The sequence below is a fragment of the Ornithodoros turicata genome, unplaced genomic scaffold (assembly GCF_037126465.1).
Source record: "Ornithodoros turicata isolate Travis unplaced genomic scaffold, ASM3712646v1 Chromosome106, whole genome shotgun sequence".
NCBI classification, from domain to species: Eukaryota; Metazoa; Arthropoda; class Arachnida; order Ixodida; family Argasidae; genus Ornithodoros; species Ornithodoros turicata.
The window spans coordinates 122,503-140,211 of record NW_026999294.1 but is presented as its reverse complement, the minus strand read 5'-3'; the positions used below and the strand labels follow the sequence as shown (position 1 = coordinate 140,211).

The 17,709-nt window shown below is 46.0% G+C and overlaps 1 protein-coding gene across 2 annotated transcripts; it reads right to left on the bottom strand.

Moving 5' to 3' along the window:
* Positions 1-2,128: 2,128 nt before the first annotated feature.
* LOC135371384 (zinc finger protein 436-like) lies at positions 2,129-17,082 on the bottom strand. 2 transcript variants are annotated; one of them, XM_064605452.1, is made up of 5 exons: positions 17,067-17,082; positions 16,888-16,965; positions 14,840-15,038; positions 13,272-13,415; positions 2,129-4,391 (listed from the first exon to the last, which is right to left on the bottom strand). In XM_064605452.1, exons 3-5 carry the CDS (start codon positions 15,012-15,014, stop codon positions 2,842-2,844), a joined length of 1,869 nt encoding a protein of 622 aa, XP_064461522.1. In that variant the 5' UTR covers positions 15,015-15,038; positions 16,888-16,965; positions 17,067-17,082; the 3' UTR covers positions 2,129-2,841. The 2 variants fall into 2 exon arrangements, with proteins under 2 accessions (XP_064461522.1, XP_064461523.1); XM_064605453.1 differs by having other exon boundaries at positions 14,840-15,068; positions 16,888-17,078.
* Positions 17,083-17,709: the final 627 nt, after the last annotated feature.

Here is a 17,709-nt window from a genome sequence, read left to right as displayed (position 1 = left end):
CAGCGACACTCCCAAAGTGATCCTTCAAGGAATCCTTTCCCAAATTTCTTGGAATCAACGGACCGCTCGCAGGCTGGTGCCACACTGACACAGCTGTGGAACATCTATTTTGGAGATGGATATAGTACACGTATACGTTGCCTTGGGGAGTTTCATCTGCCTCGAAACCTAGCACTATTTCTTCGTGGTACGCTCATGGGAATTCTCCGAACAGCTCAGATCGGAACATCTCCAGTTCTGGAAAACCTAACGAACGCCAAGCCAGTGTCCGTTGTGCACATTTTTCTGCATATTCGCATTGGTCAATCACTTCTATATTCTATTGGTCATTTACGTCGTGACACCCCAGCCTCGCCCAAACATAGTTGCGGGCTCCGTCACCGACAAAGAATAAGAGTTGAAAAAATCTGCTTCTGAAGCACCAAACCAGAAACCAGATGCTGCATGAAAACGAGAATGTGTATGTACACCTTGTCTGAGATCTTACTTCGTCAGGCACCCCATCTTGTCAGCACCATTTCGCTCTTGTCGACATAATTTGTGGAGTAGAACATGCGATTCTTGGAACCGAGAAACACTGCTCCTGTACACAGTATGCCAGTACCACTGCATATAATCAAAAATACAAAGAGCGGAAGTGAGCAAAAAAAAAATTCCCGGTTTCACTCTTTTCACGGTCCGCACAGATGGTGCATGCTTGCAGCACTGGGATATACAGTACAAGACAGGTAACATGATGGTGTAGACATATTGAAGCAATTTAATGCGGGACACCAAACTAACAGCATGCTCACAGGTGGCTGTACAGACGCCGCCGTGTGGCAGCGCAACCTCACCCTGACATACCTGCTATTATAGGTTTTTTTTTTTCGATTCAGATTTTTCATTAAAAAAACTAAGGGCTATAGACATCCAGATTTCACTACCATCATCTTTGGGTAGGCAGAAGATCTTGGCCATCTGTTGTTCAACCGTCGAAATACTAATTACCTAAAAATCGTTAGTCAACTTTTTAATTACAAAGGCTACGAAGCTGCCCCAACGATAACATCTCTTCCATTCGGTCACCTGATATCACCGCCGTTTCCCGAACGGAAATCCGTTCGATAGATTCTCCGAAAAAAATTCGTGAAGGAAGACCATTTTTTCTTTACTTTGTTCATTGGCGGATATTCGGATACGCGTCTTTCCTTCACCCCCAATGTGAGAGGGTGAAAGGGCACACTATCGCCACTTGCATCCTCAAAAAAAGATTAAAGGGAAACAGAAAATGCAACCCAAGATAAGGGAGTTCCGATAGCGTCACCCGATATATTTGTTTTTGGTTTGTTTCCGCCAAGAAAGCTCATCTTTGACGCCCATGAGGTGGCACTGTGCTCCTTCACCTTCTCACACTGGGGGTGAAGGAAAGACGCGTCTCAGAAGGTGCGCAATGAACAAATTAAAGAAAAAAAAACGGTGTTCCTTTACGAATTTTGGAAAATTGGGACAACTTCGTAGCTTTCATAATTAAAAAGTTAACGATTTTTAGGTAATTGGTCATTCAACGGCTGAGCAACATATGGCTAAGAACGTCCACCGGCCCAGAGACGACAGAAGTGAAAACAGGATGTCTATAGCCTTTAGTTTTTTTTAATGAAAACTGTATTGAAAAAAAAAGAAAAAAGACACCCTGTCTATACGATCCAACAACTTGCAACTAAATATTGTGTGCATGCGAAAGTGCTTCACACACAGCACAAACAGTTCTCCTCCTTCCCTCTCAAGTGATCCAGATGTTGAAGTAGCTGAATCCCATCTATGATGAATTATACCCCCATCGGCAACAAAAACATCATGCACTTTCCGAGGTCAACAACAGGGGAAGTGTGCTGATATGCCGTCAGGTAGTGAAGCATAGCCACCCAGGGCCATCGTCTTTCGCAAGTTTTGATCTCTCGTACCCCTACACGAGCGTCTCTCAATGATCACTATATAGTGATGTCATTAACAAATTGTAATGCATTCCAGAACAGATGATCGCGACCGAAAAGGTAATTCTCAGGATTTTAGTTAAAAGTTGTTACATTTTGCAAAATTACTCTTTTATTTCAATGGTTTAGCAAAGTGAGGCCATAAAATAAGTAAAAAATGTGTGTCTGTCACAGGGATAATGAAAAGGGAACAGGAATTTTGCTCGTGGAAATAAAGGATATAAAGCTGGGTTGGCATTTCACACCTGTGTGATGTCCTTTCCATGTTTGTTTGTTTGTTCCTTGGCACTGGGTACGGTGTTTGAGATTTCACATCCATCACCACCCAATCCAGCACCAATTCAACTCCCATCAACCTCCGTCTGTTCATGTGCTCGAGTCTCAAGTGAAACATCCAAAGAGAAGAATCAGGAGAAGCAAACAAAAGAAAATAAGATACGCTGGGCATACAGATAGAATCTCTACAGCCTTTCCCCCCTGCGCCATGCCATGTGCTCCTTTAGGTCGAAAGGTTTAAGGACATGCAACAGAACAGACACTTGGATGCTTTCTCTCTTTCATGTGGTCGTGTTGACTGCAGTTGTACAGCTTCTATCCCAAGTGTGTCATGCCTATTTATGAAGCCACACGTCCATGCTCTGCTGGTCCTCTGGCTTGTGTGTGTATGTGTGTGCTGTGGTTGAACTCTGCAGGACAGAGGCTCCACCTCTTCACACCCATATAAGTCCACCTATGGTATCACTGGGCGTCTGTGCTCTGGTTCAAGTTCGCAAGACAGAATGCTCTTGTATGGCTTCTCGACCATGTGTGTCCACTTGTATTGCCCCAGGTCTGGACTGTGGCTAAATTCTGTCGGACAGCGATCGCACTAGCAGTGCACCTCGCTAATATGTGTCTGCTTGTGACACCGCAATTTCGTGCTGCCGGTGAACTCTGCAGGACAGAGGTCGCACTTATAGGGCTCCTCGCCAGTGTGTTTTCGCTTGTGATACCGCAGCTTCGTGCTCTCGATGAACTCTGCAGGACAGAGATCACACTTGTAGGGCTTCTCGCCCATGTGTATCCGCCTGTGGCGTGATAGGTTTCCGCTACTGCTGAACTCTGCAGTACAGAGATCGCACCTATGGGGCTTCTCTCCCGTGTGTGTCCGCTTGTGACTCAATAGGATCGAGCTACGGCTAAACTCTGCTGTACAGATGTCACACTTATAGGGCTTCTCGCCTGTGTGTTTTCGCTTGTGATATGACAGACTCGTAATGTGGTTGAACTCCGCAGGGCAGACATTGCACTTGTATGGCTTCTCTCCCGTGTGTGTTCGCCTGTGGCACTGTAGGCCCGTCTTGTTGCCGAACTCTGCAGGACACAGGTCGCACTTATGGGGCTTGTTGCCCATGTGCGTCCACTTGTGGCGCAACAGGCTTGAGCTACGGCTGAACGCTGCAATGCAGACGTCACACTTATATGGCTTCTCTCCCGTGTGTGATCTCCTGTGACACTGCAGGGTGTCCCTCTTCTTAAACTCTGCGGGACAAAGATCGCACTTATTGGGCTTCACATCTCTGTGCGTCCCCCTGTGGTCATAGAGGCTAGAGCTAAGGCTGAATTCTGCAGAACAGAGGTCACACTTATAGGGCTTCTCGCCTGTATGTCTTTGCTTGTGACATTTCAGGATTGTGCTATGCCCAAACTGTGCAGGACAGAGGTTGCACTTGTATGGCCTCTGACTCGTGTGTGTTCTCTTGTGATCATGCAGCTTCTCACTGTTGCTGAACTCTGCAGGGCACAGATTGCATTTGTAACGTTTCACGCTTGTGTGCTTTCTTTTGTGACGGCACAGGCTCGTGTAATGGCCGAACTCTGCAGGACACAGATCACACCTGTAGCGCTTCTTGCCCATGTGTGTCTGCTTGTGATGCCGCAGGCACATAGTGTGGCTGGACTCTGCAGGGGTGAGATTGCACTTGGATGCGCTCGATGCGCATGCAAATGCACATATCTTGGATTTGTGCAAGCTTACTCCCATGGAATGTTTTGCATGGACTTGCAGAGTTGATGCATGACTGATTGCCACGGAGCACATGTCAGAGGTAAATGTCTTTGTTTTGTGAGGTTTGAGATCATCTTCCAAGAGCCCAGTGTCAATGCATGTAGCCAAACCAACACTGCACTTATAAAGCCTGTCTTTCTCATGTCCGAACGTCGATGACTTGCCCGCCACTTGGGTCTCGCTCTGGTCTGAAGATTGCTCTGTGGGTCGACCGTCAAGAGTGACTAGTGCAACGTTTTCGAACAGCGGTTCAACTGTTGTTGTGCTGGTCTCAAACTGTGCACTGGAAGAGGTCCAACCTGAAGATGCGTGATCGCAACTGCTTCTGAGCTCGTCCTTAATGTGAAGCCCACCACTGCTTTCTTTCGCTCCTGAAATTTCAGAATGTGGACTTTGAGAGCGCGGACAGTTTTTGTAGTTGACTGACGTAAGCATAGAGTTTGCTCACAGAACTAAGGCACAATATTGCACAAAAATATAGAGCGATATCAGAGGCCACATTATTTACGAGAGAGCGAAACCAAACAGTCATCTACCATTCATCCCACCCTCTCCCAGCAACGAACGGCAGCATCGTCAAAAATTTGTCTTTCTTGCATTGTGGAGGACCCAGTTTTTACACTCCGTCAGCTGAGCACCAAGACTTAGCCCAAATGTGTGATTTTTGAGTGGGTGGTCAATCGCTGCTGTATGCCGGCAACAGTTAGGCTGCCTGTGAGCATGGTTTGAAATGGGGTTTCACTTCCCCTATTTGCAGGTTTGATGCTAGGTGGTGGTGGTAGTTACCTTGCTGCTATGCCTCATGCAAAATAACGTTTGCCGACAGAAATTCTGACGAGGCCATCCACCCTTAACAAACAAACAATACGCACGAGAGTGCCCAAGGCAGGGCTCCCTCGGGATCCTTTAAAAATTTATTCAATATCTCATGCCACACAAGGGGCATTTACCTACCGCTATACATCAGTAACGCTCCTATAGCAATGTACACGCTCAAGGAAGGCAGTCAACATGAAGGCAGTGCAGCATCTAATATTTCTCAGCATAAAAGGAGCACCTTGTGTTTTAGATGTTAATAAAAACACGTTGATCAACGTGTCCACCTCTCCATCAGAGACATTTCCTCCGCCAGGGACAAACAAAAATTTGCACACTGGCACTTGATGTATGTGGAATGGGTCACGATGGTTGAGTGGGTGTTGAGGAAAAACAATAGGTTTATTGACTTCACTTGCATGACTATCTAGAGTGAGTTGCGGGAAATGGAGAGAATTGCGGAGATGCAGGCTGCCCGGGACAACAGCAGTGTCACTCCCAAATTTTTCATCAAAGGAATCACTGAATCACTGCTGCGCGTACATGTATGCTATGGCTGAACTCTGCAGGACAGAGGTTGCACCACTGAACATCCACGTAGGTCCCCCTTGTGGTAGCCCTGGAGGTTTGAGCTCTGGGTCAAGCTCGCAGGAACTGAGATTGAACTTGTGTGGCTTCTCGTCCGTGTGTGTCCGCTCGTGACACTGCAATTTCATGCTGTGCGTGAACTCTGCAGAACAGAGGTTAGGGCTTATCGCCTGCGTGTTTTTGCTTGTGACGCCACAGCGTCCTGCTATCGACTAACTGTGCAGGACAGATTGCACTTGTGTCGCCCCTCGCCCGTGTGTGTGCGCCTGTGGCGTGACATCTTCCCACTACACCTGAACTCTGAACTACAGACACCGCACTTGTAGGGCTTCTCACCTGTGTGTTTTCGCTTGTAGCGAGTCAGGCTGCCCTTCAGGGTGAACTCTGCGGTGCAGAGATCGCACTTGCGGGGCTTCTCGCCCACACGTTCTTGCTTGTCACATGACAGGCTTGCGCTCTGGCTCAGCTCTGCGACACAGGGGTCGCACTTACCGGGATTCTCGCCAGTGTGTTTTCGCTTGTGATACAACAGCCTCTCACCCTGGGTGAACTCAGCAAGACAGAGGTCGCACTTGTATGGCTTCTCGTCCATGTGTGTCCGCTTGTCACGCCGCAGGCCTGCCCTTGTGCTGAACTCTGCAGGACAGAGGTCGCACTTGTGCGGCTTTTCTCCCATGTGTGCGTGCTTGTGATGTGACAGTGCCGTCGTGCGGTTGAACAGTGCAGGGCAGAGATTGCACTTGTATGGCTTCTCGCCTGTGTGTGTCCGCCTGTGGCACGCGAAATTCGCGCTACAGCTGAACTCTGCAGGAACGAAGTCGCACTTGAAGGGCTTCTCACCAGTGTGTTTTCACTTGAGGCGCGACAGGCTAAAACTCTGGGTGAACTCCGCTGTACAGAGATCACACTTATAGGACTTCTCGCCGATGTGTTTTCACTTGTGATACAACAGGCTCGCACTGAAGCTGAACTCTGCAATACAGATATCGCACTTGTAGGGCTTCTCACCCGTGTGTTTTCGCTTGTGACACGTCAGAGCTGTCCTATGACTGAATTCTGTGGGACAGAGATCGCACTTAAAGGGTTTCTCCCCTGTATGTTTTCGCTTGTGATACTTGAGCATTGTGCTTGAGGATTGAGATCGCACTTGTATGGCCTCTCACTCGCATGTGTTCTCTTGTGGTCTCGCAGTTTCCTGCTCTTGCTGAACTCCGCAGGGCAGATATCACGTCTGTATGGCCCCATGCCTGTGTGTTTTCGCTTGTGATGTGACAAGCCCACGCTTTGGTTGAACTGTGCAGGACAGAGATCACACTTGAACAACTTCTTGCCCATGCGCCTGTAATACCGCAGGCGCATATTGTGGCTGGATTCTGCAGGGCAGAGATTGCACTTGTGCGTGCTAGATGTGAATGCAAGTACACATAACGTGGAATCGTGCAACCATTCTCCGGCTCAACACTTTGCATGCACCCGCAGAGTTGATGCACGACGGAATTTCACGGAACACGCGTCACAAGTAAATCTGTTTGTTTTACGAGTTTTGTGATGAAATGCCATGTGGCGAGTGTCCACGCATGTGGCGAAACAAATGCTGCACTTATACAGCATGTTTTTCTTGTGGTCTAATGTTGATGATTTGCCTGACTCTTGACTTTCATTCTGGTCTGAAGGTTGCTCAGTGTGTCGATCGTTGGTAGTGATCGGTACAGCATTTTTGAGTTGTGATCCAACTGTGGTTGTGCTGATCTCCAACTGTGCATTCGAGGAAGTGCAACCAGAAGATGCTTGATCGAAATTGCTCGACCTTAATATGGAGCTTACCACTCCTTTCTCTTGCTACTGAAATTGCAGAATTCGGGCATTAACAGCGCGGACAGTTTTATACAGTCCACAGCCGTTATTATGCCATTCGCTAGTATGATTTTAGGATTGATTTTTAACGAGCTGCCCAATGAAATTTTCGTCACCCAACGTAAGCAAGACTTGACAGCACGTTTAAGAAATCTCCATTTCAGGTAGCCTTTGTGAAGTTTGTTTCCCGTGTCTGAAGACAGTTGCTGGGTGCTTCAATTTGCTTTCATTTAATTTGTTTCGCTCCTGATCATCTGGAACATATGAGGTCAATCGTGCCGGTTTCATATATTTTATGTAACATACAGCAATATCACGTATTATAGTTTTCATGCTCCAGGTAAGCGCGGCTGATGTCGGTCCCTGTGTCACAAGCCCCACAGACTGAGGCGGGCCTGTTAATATAATGTTGTGTACTAAGTGAGACCTGATGAATAAATGAAATGAAATGAAAAATGAAATGAAGGTGACGTCCTCACTTTGTGACTGCTTTTCTAGGGAACGATTTCCTCCCCACAGGCGCACTGTGTATTTCTCCCTCGTTATCATGACAACTTGTAAAGGTCAGATAAGATAAATTTAACTCCTACTATGTTTTACCTTTTTCTTTCAGAGTTACATTGAGACTGAAAGGTCAAGCCCACAACACAGACCTGCAAATAAATACACGTAAAATAAAGGTAATATAACATAATAAAACCTTTAACTGACTGTGACCAAACTTTTGAGGACGGACCAGGTTGAACGTATATATTCTGTCCCCGTCATTACGACCACTGACTGACTTTCTAGACGAATGTCAGCACAGTTCCCCCCGAAGTCGGCCCAGGATGCACACTAACCCCCACACACTCCTTTCTGCCCTGCTGTCGTCTCTCCATCTGTCCACGTCTGTTTCATCGCTCATGGCCACAGTTGCTTTGATGCGCTGACGCGGAATTTTTTAAACAAAATGTTGACCACTGAGTGTCGATCTCACTGGCTATGAACAGAGTCTTGAGGACGATCAGGGTGCAAACACTCGCGTTGTGCTTCTCTAATGATCACTGACCTTCCAGTCACTGTGTAACACAGAGTACAGTTGGGGGGCCTATGCAATGCGTGTGTGGATAGCATCATCCACAGCACAACCCCATTTTCAGGTGAGCCCATTGTGAGACACAGCTCTTGCACGGAAACCAGCGTGTATTAAAGGGACACTAAAATGCAAGAACAAGGTTGCACGCTACGCTGATTTCGTGCACGTTACTACGCTACGGAGCCACAAACTAAATTCCACCGGACTCTTTACTGGTTCAGTGCCAAACCTCGTTTCAGCCCATGCATCAGTGTTTTCAGACCATTCTGCACGTGCAAGTGTCTGCCACACAATGGAGCAGTCCCGTCGAAAAATGTGGTGCGCATTGAAAAGCAGACGGGCGTCGCTGTCCGAAGATAAATGTCGTCAGTCGGACATTTGCGAGAACTGTTGCGGGTACCATTCAGAGAATCGGTACTGAAAAATGAGCAGTGCACACCATGCTACTCATATACACAACACTTCGGCCGGACCAGTTCCAAATACACGCAACTACAACACGTATGCGCCTGCTTTTCCTGCTGCCCCGCTGCCAATCCTTGCCTCCTGGGGATACCATTCACTGATACCAAAGACGGTTCTGCTTTCGTTGTGTTTTCTTCTAAACAGTAGCGCCGTGTGAACTAACCTTGCTGGCATTATATATAATTGAAACACGGACTTTCTTTCGATAGCAAGTTTTTGCATTTTAATGCCCCTTTAAGAGTGCAGGACCGTCGGACACTTGACTATTGTGGTCATCATCGACGCAGGTAGCAGACTGAGCACGGCAGGAACGAAGAGCAAACGGACAGAATATGCAGTTGATAACACATGCAACATGGGGGGTGGGGGAGGAGGGGAACAGCATTTTCCGGCTGTTCCTCGTTTGCGCGACAATTCTCTCTGCGACCAAAATCTGCGGGAACGGACTTTGTTGTATCAACGAGTTCAGGCCGCAGCAACGTCGTACAAAAATGTGGCGCGTGCGCTGGAGGTGGCGTTATTTATGGATGACTGAAACCCAACCGTCATCTACCAATTCGTTCAGCCACGCACAGAGCTCAAGCATTCCTCAAGGCAGTCCTTCGACCGAATCCCGCCCACTCCCGACAGGGGACGGCAGCACTGCTGATTGCTTGCTTCGAATTCAATCCCTTGGTGCAATCAGTGACCCCTCTCGCCTGCACTCTCCTTGGTGGAAGAAAAGTCTCGAGGAAAAACCTTCTCTGCTGTTTCTCTTGCTCACGTGCTCTTGCTGCAAGATTAAGAACCATTTCGCTGCATTTGTCACGCTTTTCCATGAAGATGTTCTCCATTCATCTGTCTTTCCTCTCTCCATGCTGTTCTTTTTCCTAACAGCATGAGGTCCGAAAAACATCATGTATCATCTGCGCATTTTGAATACCACCTGGTAAACTTTCTACGCTTCGTAGCCGCGCTTGTTTTTTTTTAACTCAGTGCACGCTGACGAACTGGAGAAAGCACAACGCGCACGAATGTACTTTTAGGGAAGGCCTGGTTTTGATGCGGTCTTTTGTGCCGTCAAGATGGTATCGCTCGAGTGAAGGTGAACTAATTAATACGTCAATACCTCAAAATTGAAGAGGCAATCCGCTTCCGAGGCTTTCAAATAACTGGAAGATAGAAGCAGGCACAACAAAACAAATAGGTGGACCATCTACATTTTCTACCAACCATGTTTTGGCAACCATGCACCAGCCAACTGTCTAGAACGGAAGTTTATGTGCTAGATAAAGCAGGAGTGCACGATGAACATTCCAGAATTTTATTTGCGAAATAAACCAGTTAGTGGGTTTCTTCTTTGACTGTTAAAACAAAGCACAGTCAAGCTTCGTTTGCATGCACGTGCTGTAGTGCTTAGTCTTGACCTCCCTCAAAGCTAAAAAAAAAGTACATGAAGGTCAGTGCAACTCCATTCTTAATGGCCGCACTCGCAACACCTCCCTTTCCTCATCCGTGGCGCTGTCCGCGGGTCCATCTCATGACAGTTTAGGACTTCTTATGGTAGTCTAGAACAGGCAGTTCCCAAGCATCCTGGAACACGTCGCGCATGGCTGTAGCAACTATCCCTTCTGCCTTGATGTCGGACTCCTGTTGGGTGTGTTCATCCACACTTTGGCAACAAATCCACAATGGGGAAAAAGAGTTCGTAATCGTTGCTGGACTGACTTTTTGAGACTCCGTGTTGTGTATGTCCCCTTTTGCCCTAATCTCGGGGTTTTATATTATGCACGGGCTGACCTGCTCTCATGCGCACACACCAGCATGTGCAACGCAATGAGCACTGTCTCCGCACTCGATACTCCACTCGTGAGCTAATAAGCGACACTGTGCACGTGGAACGATGACAGCAATGCAGGCACGATTCCGAAGAAAGAAAAGGAGAGGAGGAGAAGATGCATTCCTGTGGTGTCTGCTGATTGGCACAAATAGTAGCTTGGTGCACAGGTTGAACCTGGAAAGCTGACAGCGGCAGCATGCAATTGTGGGCGCGCAGTTCAAATTATCCGTAGCGGAGGTGATTTGAGTGTGATATACATTGATGTATATGGCGGTACCATGATAACTTTGCCTCCTCCAATTTGCGACTTTGCCTCGCAGTCCTCGCAGACTTTGAAGTCGACCATGATGACTTTGCGAATTATCCAGCAATTCGAATTAATGAGGTGCAAATTAACTAGCTTTTACTGTATCTCAATGTCCCCCCTTATCTCGAAATTCCCCATCTTCTACAATGCAGTAAGCGTAGTAAGCCAGCGTAGTAAGCTAGACGTGGTAAGCCAGCGGAAGGGTTCACGAAAGATGTCTCTAGCAAGGAGAGGTCTTGGTGCAGACACATCTATGAATTCGGGAGCCATTATCGCTTTGTCTTCTGTGACAGCCTTCAGTATAAGTAGGGAGTGACTTTTTCGGGTTAAACCCGGCTATCCCTCTCCCCCCCAAACAAACCTGTGACCAATTCCGGTTAAACTCGAATTCTCCCCGAATTCCAGTCGCCACGTAATCCTCAAGTGACATTTCCACTGAAGACGAGCAGAGGTTGCCACGCGTAACACATGTAAGAGTGAGTCACTTGCGTTCCCTGAAATACACCCAGGTGTGTCAGCACTGCCGCTGCCTGAGAGGATTAGCGCTGGGAGGCAATTGTAGTTAAAAAGTTGTTATCAACTACTTGCAGAAATGTAGTGGCAACTACTAGTTAAACTACTATTTCGAGTAGTTAGCTACAGTGTTACACAGCTACAGCTACAGTAGTTAGGTTAGTGCAGGCGCCAACTACTTCCGATTTTGTCGCAAGCTTTACGGCACGATTGTGCTTCCGACTTTTACCTCGAGCTACTTGTTTGATGAGAACGGAGGTGCAGTGCAATTGTGCCATGCATGGTTACTAAATCTTCACTTTTATCACTGCTTGTCGTTCACACTCGGGTGTCCAAGAACACTACAGAATGGGATTGGTGTTGATGGTCAACGTTAAGTAGTTACAGATGTTACATTGTAAAATACATTGTAGTAGTTAAAGCAGTAGTTTTAACTACCTCACTGAAAAGTAGTTGGACTACTACTTAAACTACTTCATTGCAAAGTAGTTTGTAGTTATAGTTAAACTACTGTAGAAGTAGCTAGTGGCCATGACTGCTGGGAGGCCACAAAAAAAAGCTTATAAAAGGACCTGAAGGGTCACTAAAATGTGAGAACAAGTTCATTTTAAATTAAGTTACATGCCACGTTAACTTCATACTTGTCATAAATAGAAGCTTGGATTCCAAGCAATTTCCTTACTAAGGATTCTGTTACGAAGCCAACAACAATAATTTTACCAGATTATTTTTTGCTTCGCCGCTAAGCAGTCAACGTTCCTTTAACTCGCGCATCGGGTGCTCTTAGTCCACGCTGAGTGCGCCACGCCGTGGAGCAGTTTCGGAGAAAAACATGGCGTGAGTTCCAAAGCGGACTTACGTCGCTGTCCAAAAGACGTTGCCAGTGGAAGATTTGTGATAACTGTCGTGAGGATTCCGTAAATCCGTATCGAAAAATGTGAGACTAAAGCATGTGGCGCAAGTACGGAACAGTACAACAGGCCCCATTACAAATCCATATGTGCACAACAGACAGACACGTGTTTCTCGTACAGTCTCATTGGATGACGCCAAAGACAGTTCTTTTCACTGCGATGAAAGTTGAAAGTCACTGAAAAGGTTAGCCAGCTGTAGGAGTCGAACCCACATCTTCTGGATTGCCGGTCCAGGGCTCTACCAATTGAGCTAAGCTAACACGCCTTCTCAGCGACTTCCAGGGTGCGTCATCTGAAGGGACAAACCAGCCACTCTCTCTCACTCATCCTCCTTTCACTCTTACATTTCTGCTCTCCCATACACACATTCATACGACGGGATCGACGCAGGCGGCAACTGATGAACATGAGAGAACTGATGTTCTGAGGCTGGAACAACATAGAAGGAACAAATACATACAAAGCCTCAATAAGGCTTTGTATGTATGTGTTCCTTCTATGTTGTTCCAGCCTCAGAACATCAGTTCTCTCATGTTCTTTTCACTGCATCTTTCTTCTAAGCGGTAGCGTTGCGTGAACTAGTTTTGCTTACACCATACTAATTAAAACACTGGCTCTCATTTGAGAACAAGTTGCATTTGCATTTTAGTGCACCTTTAAAACACAAGATGAGAAACAAAAACACCCGATAGCCCACGGATGCCCAAGTGATGCCGATTTCTCCCCAAATTGAAGACAGCGCCAGATTTTTACTGAAAAATTCACTGCCCAAGTATGAGCAAGCATGACAGGAAAGATGATACGTGCTTGAGAGGAATCTCTTCAAAGCATATCTGTTGCATCACACTTTTTGTAGATTTTTTTTTGTAACTAAGTTAACTAATCGTTTTGTATCACCTTCTGACGTTGAGTCATGGCTGTGTCCCACCTGGTCCAAAATTGCAGTGTTGTAAGGCTCTGTCTTCACTTCAATGATCTGATGTTCGTCCGAAGATTCCTCTCGAGGTTCTTCTTTAATTTGAATCATCCCTCGAGTTGCCCCTAAAGTTAGACAAAGAAGGTATTAGTAAGTCACGCAGCAAAGCTTCAAGCCACGTGATATGTAGTCATCTCTGTCCCCTTTCTGAATCTCATTATGCTCTGTTACAACTCATGTGTACACATCACACACAAAAACACCAGTCTGGAAAACCTTCCTTGAATCCTTTTGTTAAAGGGGCTATCGGATATGAGAACGTACGCAAAACCCCGATACGGTAATGCTTGGTCGTGTCTCTCTTCCGAAAACAACTTCAATAGTATTAAACAAACGAGTCTTAAAAACGTGTCCCCCCGCAGCTAGGCACACAAATAGGAGCAGGCGATTATCTCTCAAGTCATCTGCTCAGCTTTTGCTTCACAATATACTAAGTGGAGAGACGTCAGTAAATATGCCGACTTTCGCTCACCACTGCGAGTTCTTAAGGGGTATCACTTCTGCGCGAGACAATAGAGAACGTTTGTTCGTACAGCGCTCAGAAACGACGTAAAATATCGCCAAAACAGAAGCGTGTTCTCCTTGCTTTGCCCTTGTCAATGACGCATTTTGTACAACTCCGGGACTATCCGTCGATTTGTATTGAGCCCGAATTTGCAAATATTTTAGTTCGGGACACTCTACCGAGATGGCAGCACATGTTCGAGACGCGCCAAACTTTAATTTATTAAAAATCAACGGCTCAACCTTGTCAAATAAAAAATACATCATTGACTAGAAAAAAGCTAAGAGAACACGCCAGTACCAATCTTACGATGATAGTTTAGAGTGTTCACGTGTCTTGTGCAAACGGACTTCTGAAGAAGTGATTTCCCCTTAAGTGACTTTGCTGTGTGGAACAAGCTGTGACGCTCCTGGCTTTTATGAACACGCCCGACACCATACACAAACAACAATACACATGCGAGCCGATCACAGAGCAGACGCATTCCACTAGTACTCCAGCCAGTCCAACTGCATAGGAACGACACCACCAATTTGTGTCTGATTTTTCCCGTTATTATCAACAACAAACGCGGAGTAAAACTGCACTATGGTTTTAGAATCAACCGGGACGGATGCGACGGCCCCTTTAAATGATGCGAGACAGCCAGATGCAAGACATTCCCCAGAACATTTAGTCTGAGCAGTACAATGCTGGACAAAAGTTTACGGAAAACACTCCGTCGCCTTCCTTCTTCAAAGTGATACGGCAGCAGAGGATGGAACCGTACGGACTTGCAAACAGGTGACCCTGTTACCTGGGCAAATCTCCGAAACTCCGTACGGTCCCATTCACTGCTAGCGTGTCGCTCTGGGGATGGAATGCGCTGAAGCGTGTTTCGTAAACTTTTGTCCAGCACTGTACATAGTTTACACTATTCCATGTTCCTCAGGAATATTCCAGAAAGCATGCACCAACCGAGTACAATGTCTACAAAAATTTTACCATAGTTGTTGTCTCCCGATGAAGAGTCGTTGCATTCCTGTTGCTGGCCCAGTTCTGGTAGGCTAGCGTCAAGAGGCTCCAATTTTACTTTTGTGAGTTGACCACCGAACTTTAGGGAGAGCTCCATCTCTCGGGGTTGAAAATCCAGAGGGCTGGAACTTGACGTCCCAAACATGCAGATCTCTGTCTCTTCGGGTTTCTGTTAAAGAGAAGCCAAACTGTTGCCACCCTTTCCAAAAAAAGAAAAAAGAACATAAACAGTTGTCACACGCTCACAGAAATGGTGGAGATGTAAGCTTTATGCAACACCAGTGTGGCATATATCTAACCGCGATCAAAGTACAGCTGAACTTTTGGAGCGCTCGCAACTTCCTCTTCTGTCGGAGAGATCTCAAATTGCTAGATTAAAGTTCTTTTTTGCGTTGTTGGGAGAAAACAGTAAGCTCGAAGCGCACAAATATGTATCTTACCATTCAAGAAGAATTCAAAGAAACAAACATTCTTGGCATATTACACCCATAAGCTATCGCAATGACTGCTTCAGATACTCTTACTTTGTACGGGTTATTAATGAATGGACCGAATTACCGGACAGTATTGTGACGTCCCAAACGGCATCTGCTTTTGTTTCAGAGCTTCAATCATAGTTGCGTAATCTGTGAATGGCCATCTTAGCCAAGTATAATGTATATATTTTGATGTCGTGTGTTGTTGTTGATGATTTTTCTATCTTTCTGTTTTTTTTTCTCGATGATACATGTTGTTTCTTAATGTTTCCACTCCTACAATGACGTCCAGAGGACGTTAGTAGTATCTGAAAATAAATAAATAAATAATCTATATTGGCGAGACACCCAGGGAAGGATAACGGACGTATTTTCATTACCGTTTCCATTTTCGCTACTGCTATATCTTCGTTTCCATTATCCGTTTCTGATACCAGCTTTTGAATTTCGTTTCCGTTAATGTTTCCGGTAATGGAACGGCTGTTACACAGCTGTCAGCTGCTGAAAACACCCTGTTTTACCCTAGTGCTACTTCGCTGCCACGCGTACACAAGTAATTTTACGTTGTTGGGACAAGCACATCTTGCAAGATTTTTCAAAGAAACATAGGAACATGTCTTCGGTCACTCCGAGTCCAGCAACCCAAGATGGGCGTAACCTTCATCCAATGTCACACTCATAGGCCGACCCTTTCGGTAGCAAACCATACTGCCATAACCACGGCAAAATGAAAAAAAAAAAATGTAAAAAAGAGATATGTAAACGTATATGTGTTGATGTCATGGAGTTATGAGGACTAGGAGGAGTAGGTAAGCGAGCGATGCACTCTAGAGATCCAATATTTCTCTTTGTTCCCACGATCTCCTCTAGTATATTTAGAGAATTACAGAGAATAAAGCCGTCGAAATACAAAAATAAACTGAAAAGTCGCTGAAATGATATCGCACAACAGGAACAGTCATTACCCGAATTCAGTACTGGACCATAATTTTCGCTTCCAACAACGGAGGACCATGGAATGCATTTCCATTATCGCTACACCTGCAGCAAAGAGGATCACACACACACTTACAGACAGGTGGCTCGCTATTCTATTCGGTATTCTGGGCCCACCTGCGTTCCCTGCTAACGTGTCGACCCAATCGAGAAATATGTCACCCTGGTGTTCGGTAAACTTTTCTCTGGTCCTGTAGGGCAAGAGTTCTGCGTGGTACTTGTTCACGCACGAAAAACGGGCAGGGTCACACTGTCACGCGGCCGTGGTGAACTCTGAACGATAGGTTTCGTGACCGAAGGGCAGGGCTATAGCCAGCCTATGAACTAGTACATTTTTTGCACACTAGAAATGACAATGACATTATGTGTGGAAGGCTCGTCAGCATGCCCGCAAAATGTACTGTGATCCTTCGATATAGTATACTATAAAATGAAATTTTAGAAACTTGATATTTTTGCGTCGCTATCACTGCGAGTTATGCAGCCCAATACGTTTAGACAAAACAAGAAGTGTTTTGCAGACAAAGCCTGGTTTTTGTCACTTACCTAAGCATGGGGGTCTCGGTTTCCTCCTAGAACTTCTGCTCGGGGTTCTTTGGTTCCAATTGGCTTGGAGAATCGACACTAACGGCAAGAAACAAAGGGTCCCGTCAAATGGTGGAGATCCCAATATTGTCTCCGCGGACAGAGCACCACTTTTCAATGTTCAACGCTGCAATATTTACGTTCGCTGTGCGCGCCGCCATGTACAGAGGAAGGAAAGAAGGAAAGAATGATGGCGATGTCGTTGCATGGGTTAAATAAAAATATGGTTACGAGCCTATAAGTAAGAAAATCGCGGTGTGTGGAATGCACTTCATTATCAGATTAGAATTTAATTATCGATACAACTGAATGTATTTAGTTTCATGCGCTCAACACAAAAAGCATGATGATGATAGCATTTCATGTCCACGCGTCGTCTGCTATGACCGTTTGCTGGAGCACACTCGAGTTCATTTTCTACGTCAAAGTTCTGAACTTCTGACTGACGCCAGCGGTGAAACGCGAAACGACGCTCTTACACTCCCTTACCCTTCAATGAACCACACCAGTGAAATACGTCCTTTTGCACTTCGCCGCGACAAAAATATGTAAACCGAAACCAACTAATCAGTGCAGAAATGATCCACTTCTGTTCCACATTCTTCTCTAAACGGTGTCGATAAAAAGTAAACGACAAGCCCGAGAACAAGCGAGAGCGAATGCGTTTTCGTTTCTTGTCTGCGTCTCATCTTGTAATTTTTCTTGCATTGTCCCTTTGGACGACGTTCGAGCTTATGATGTATGGTGCTCTAAGGTCAGATTAATGGGGCCATGCGAGCTTGC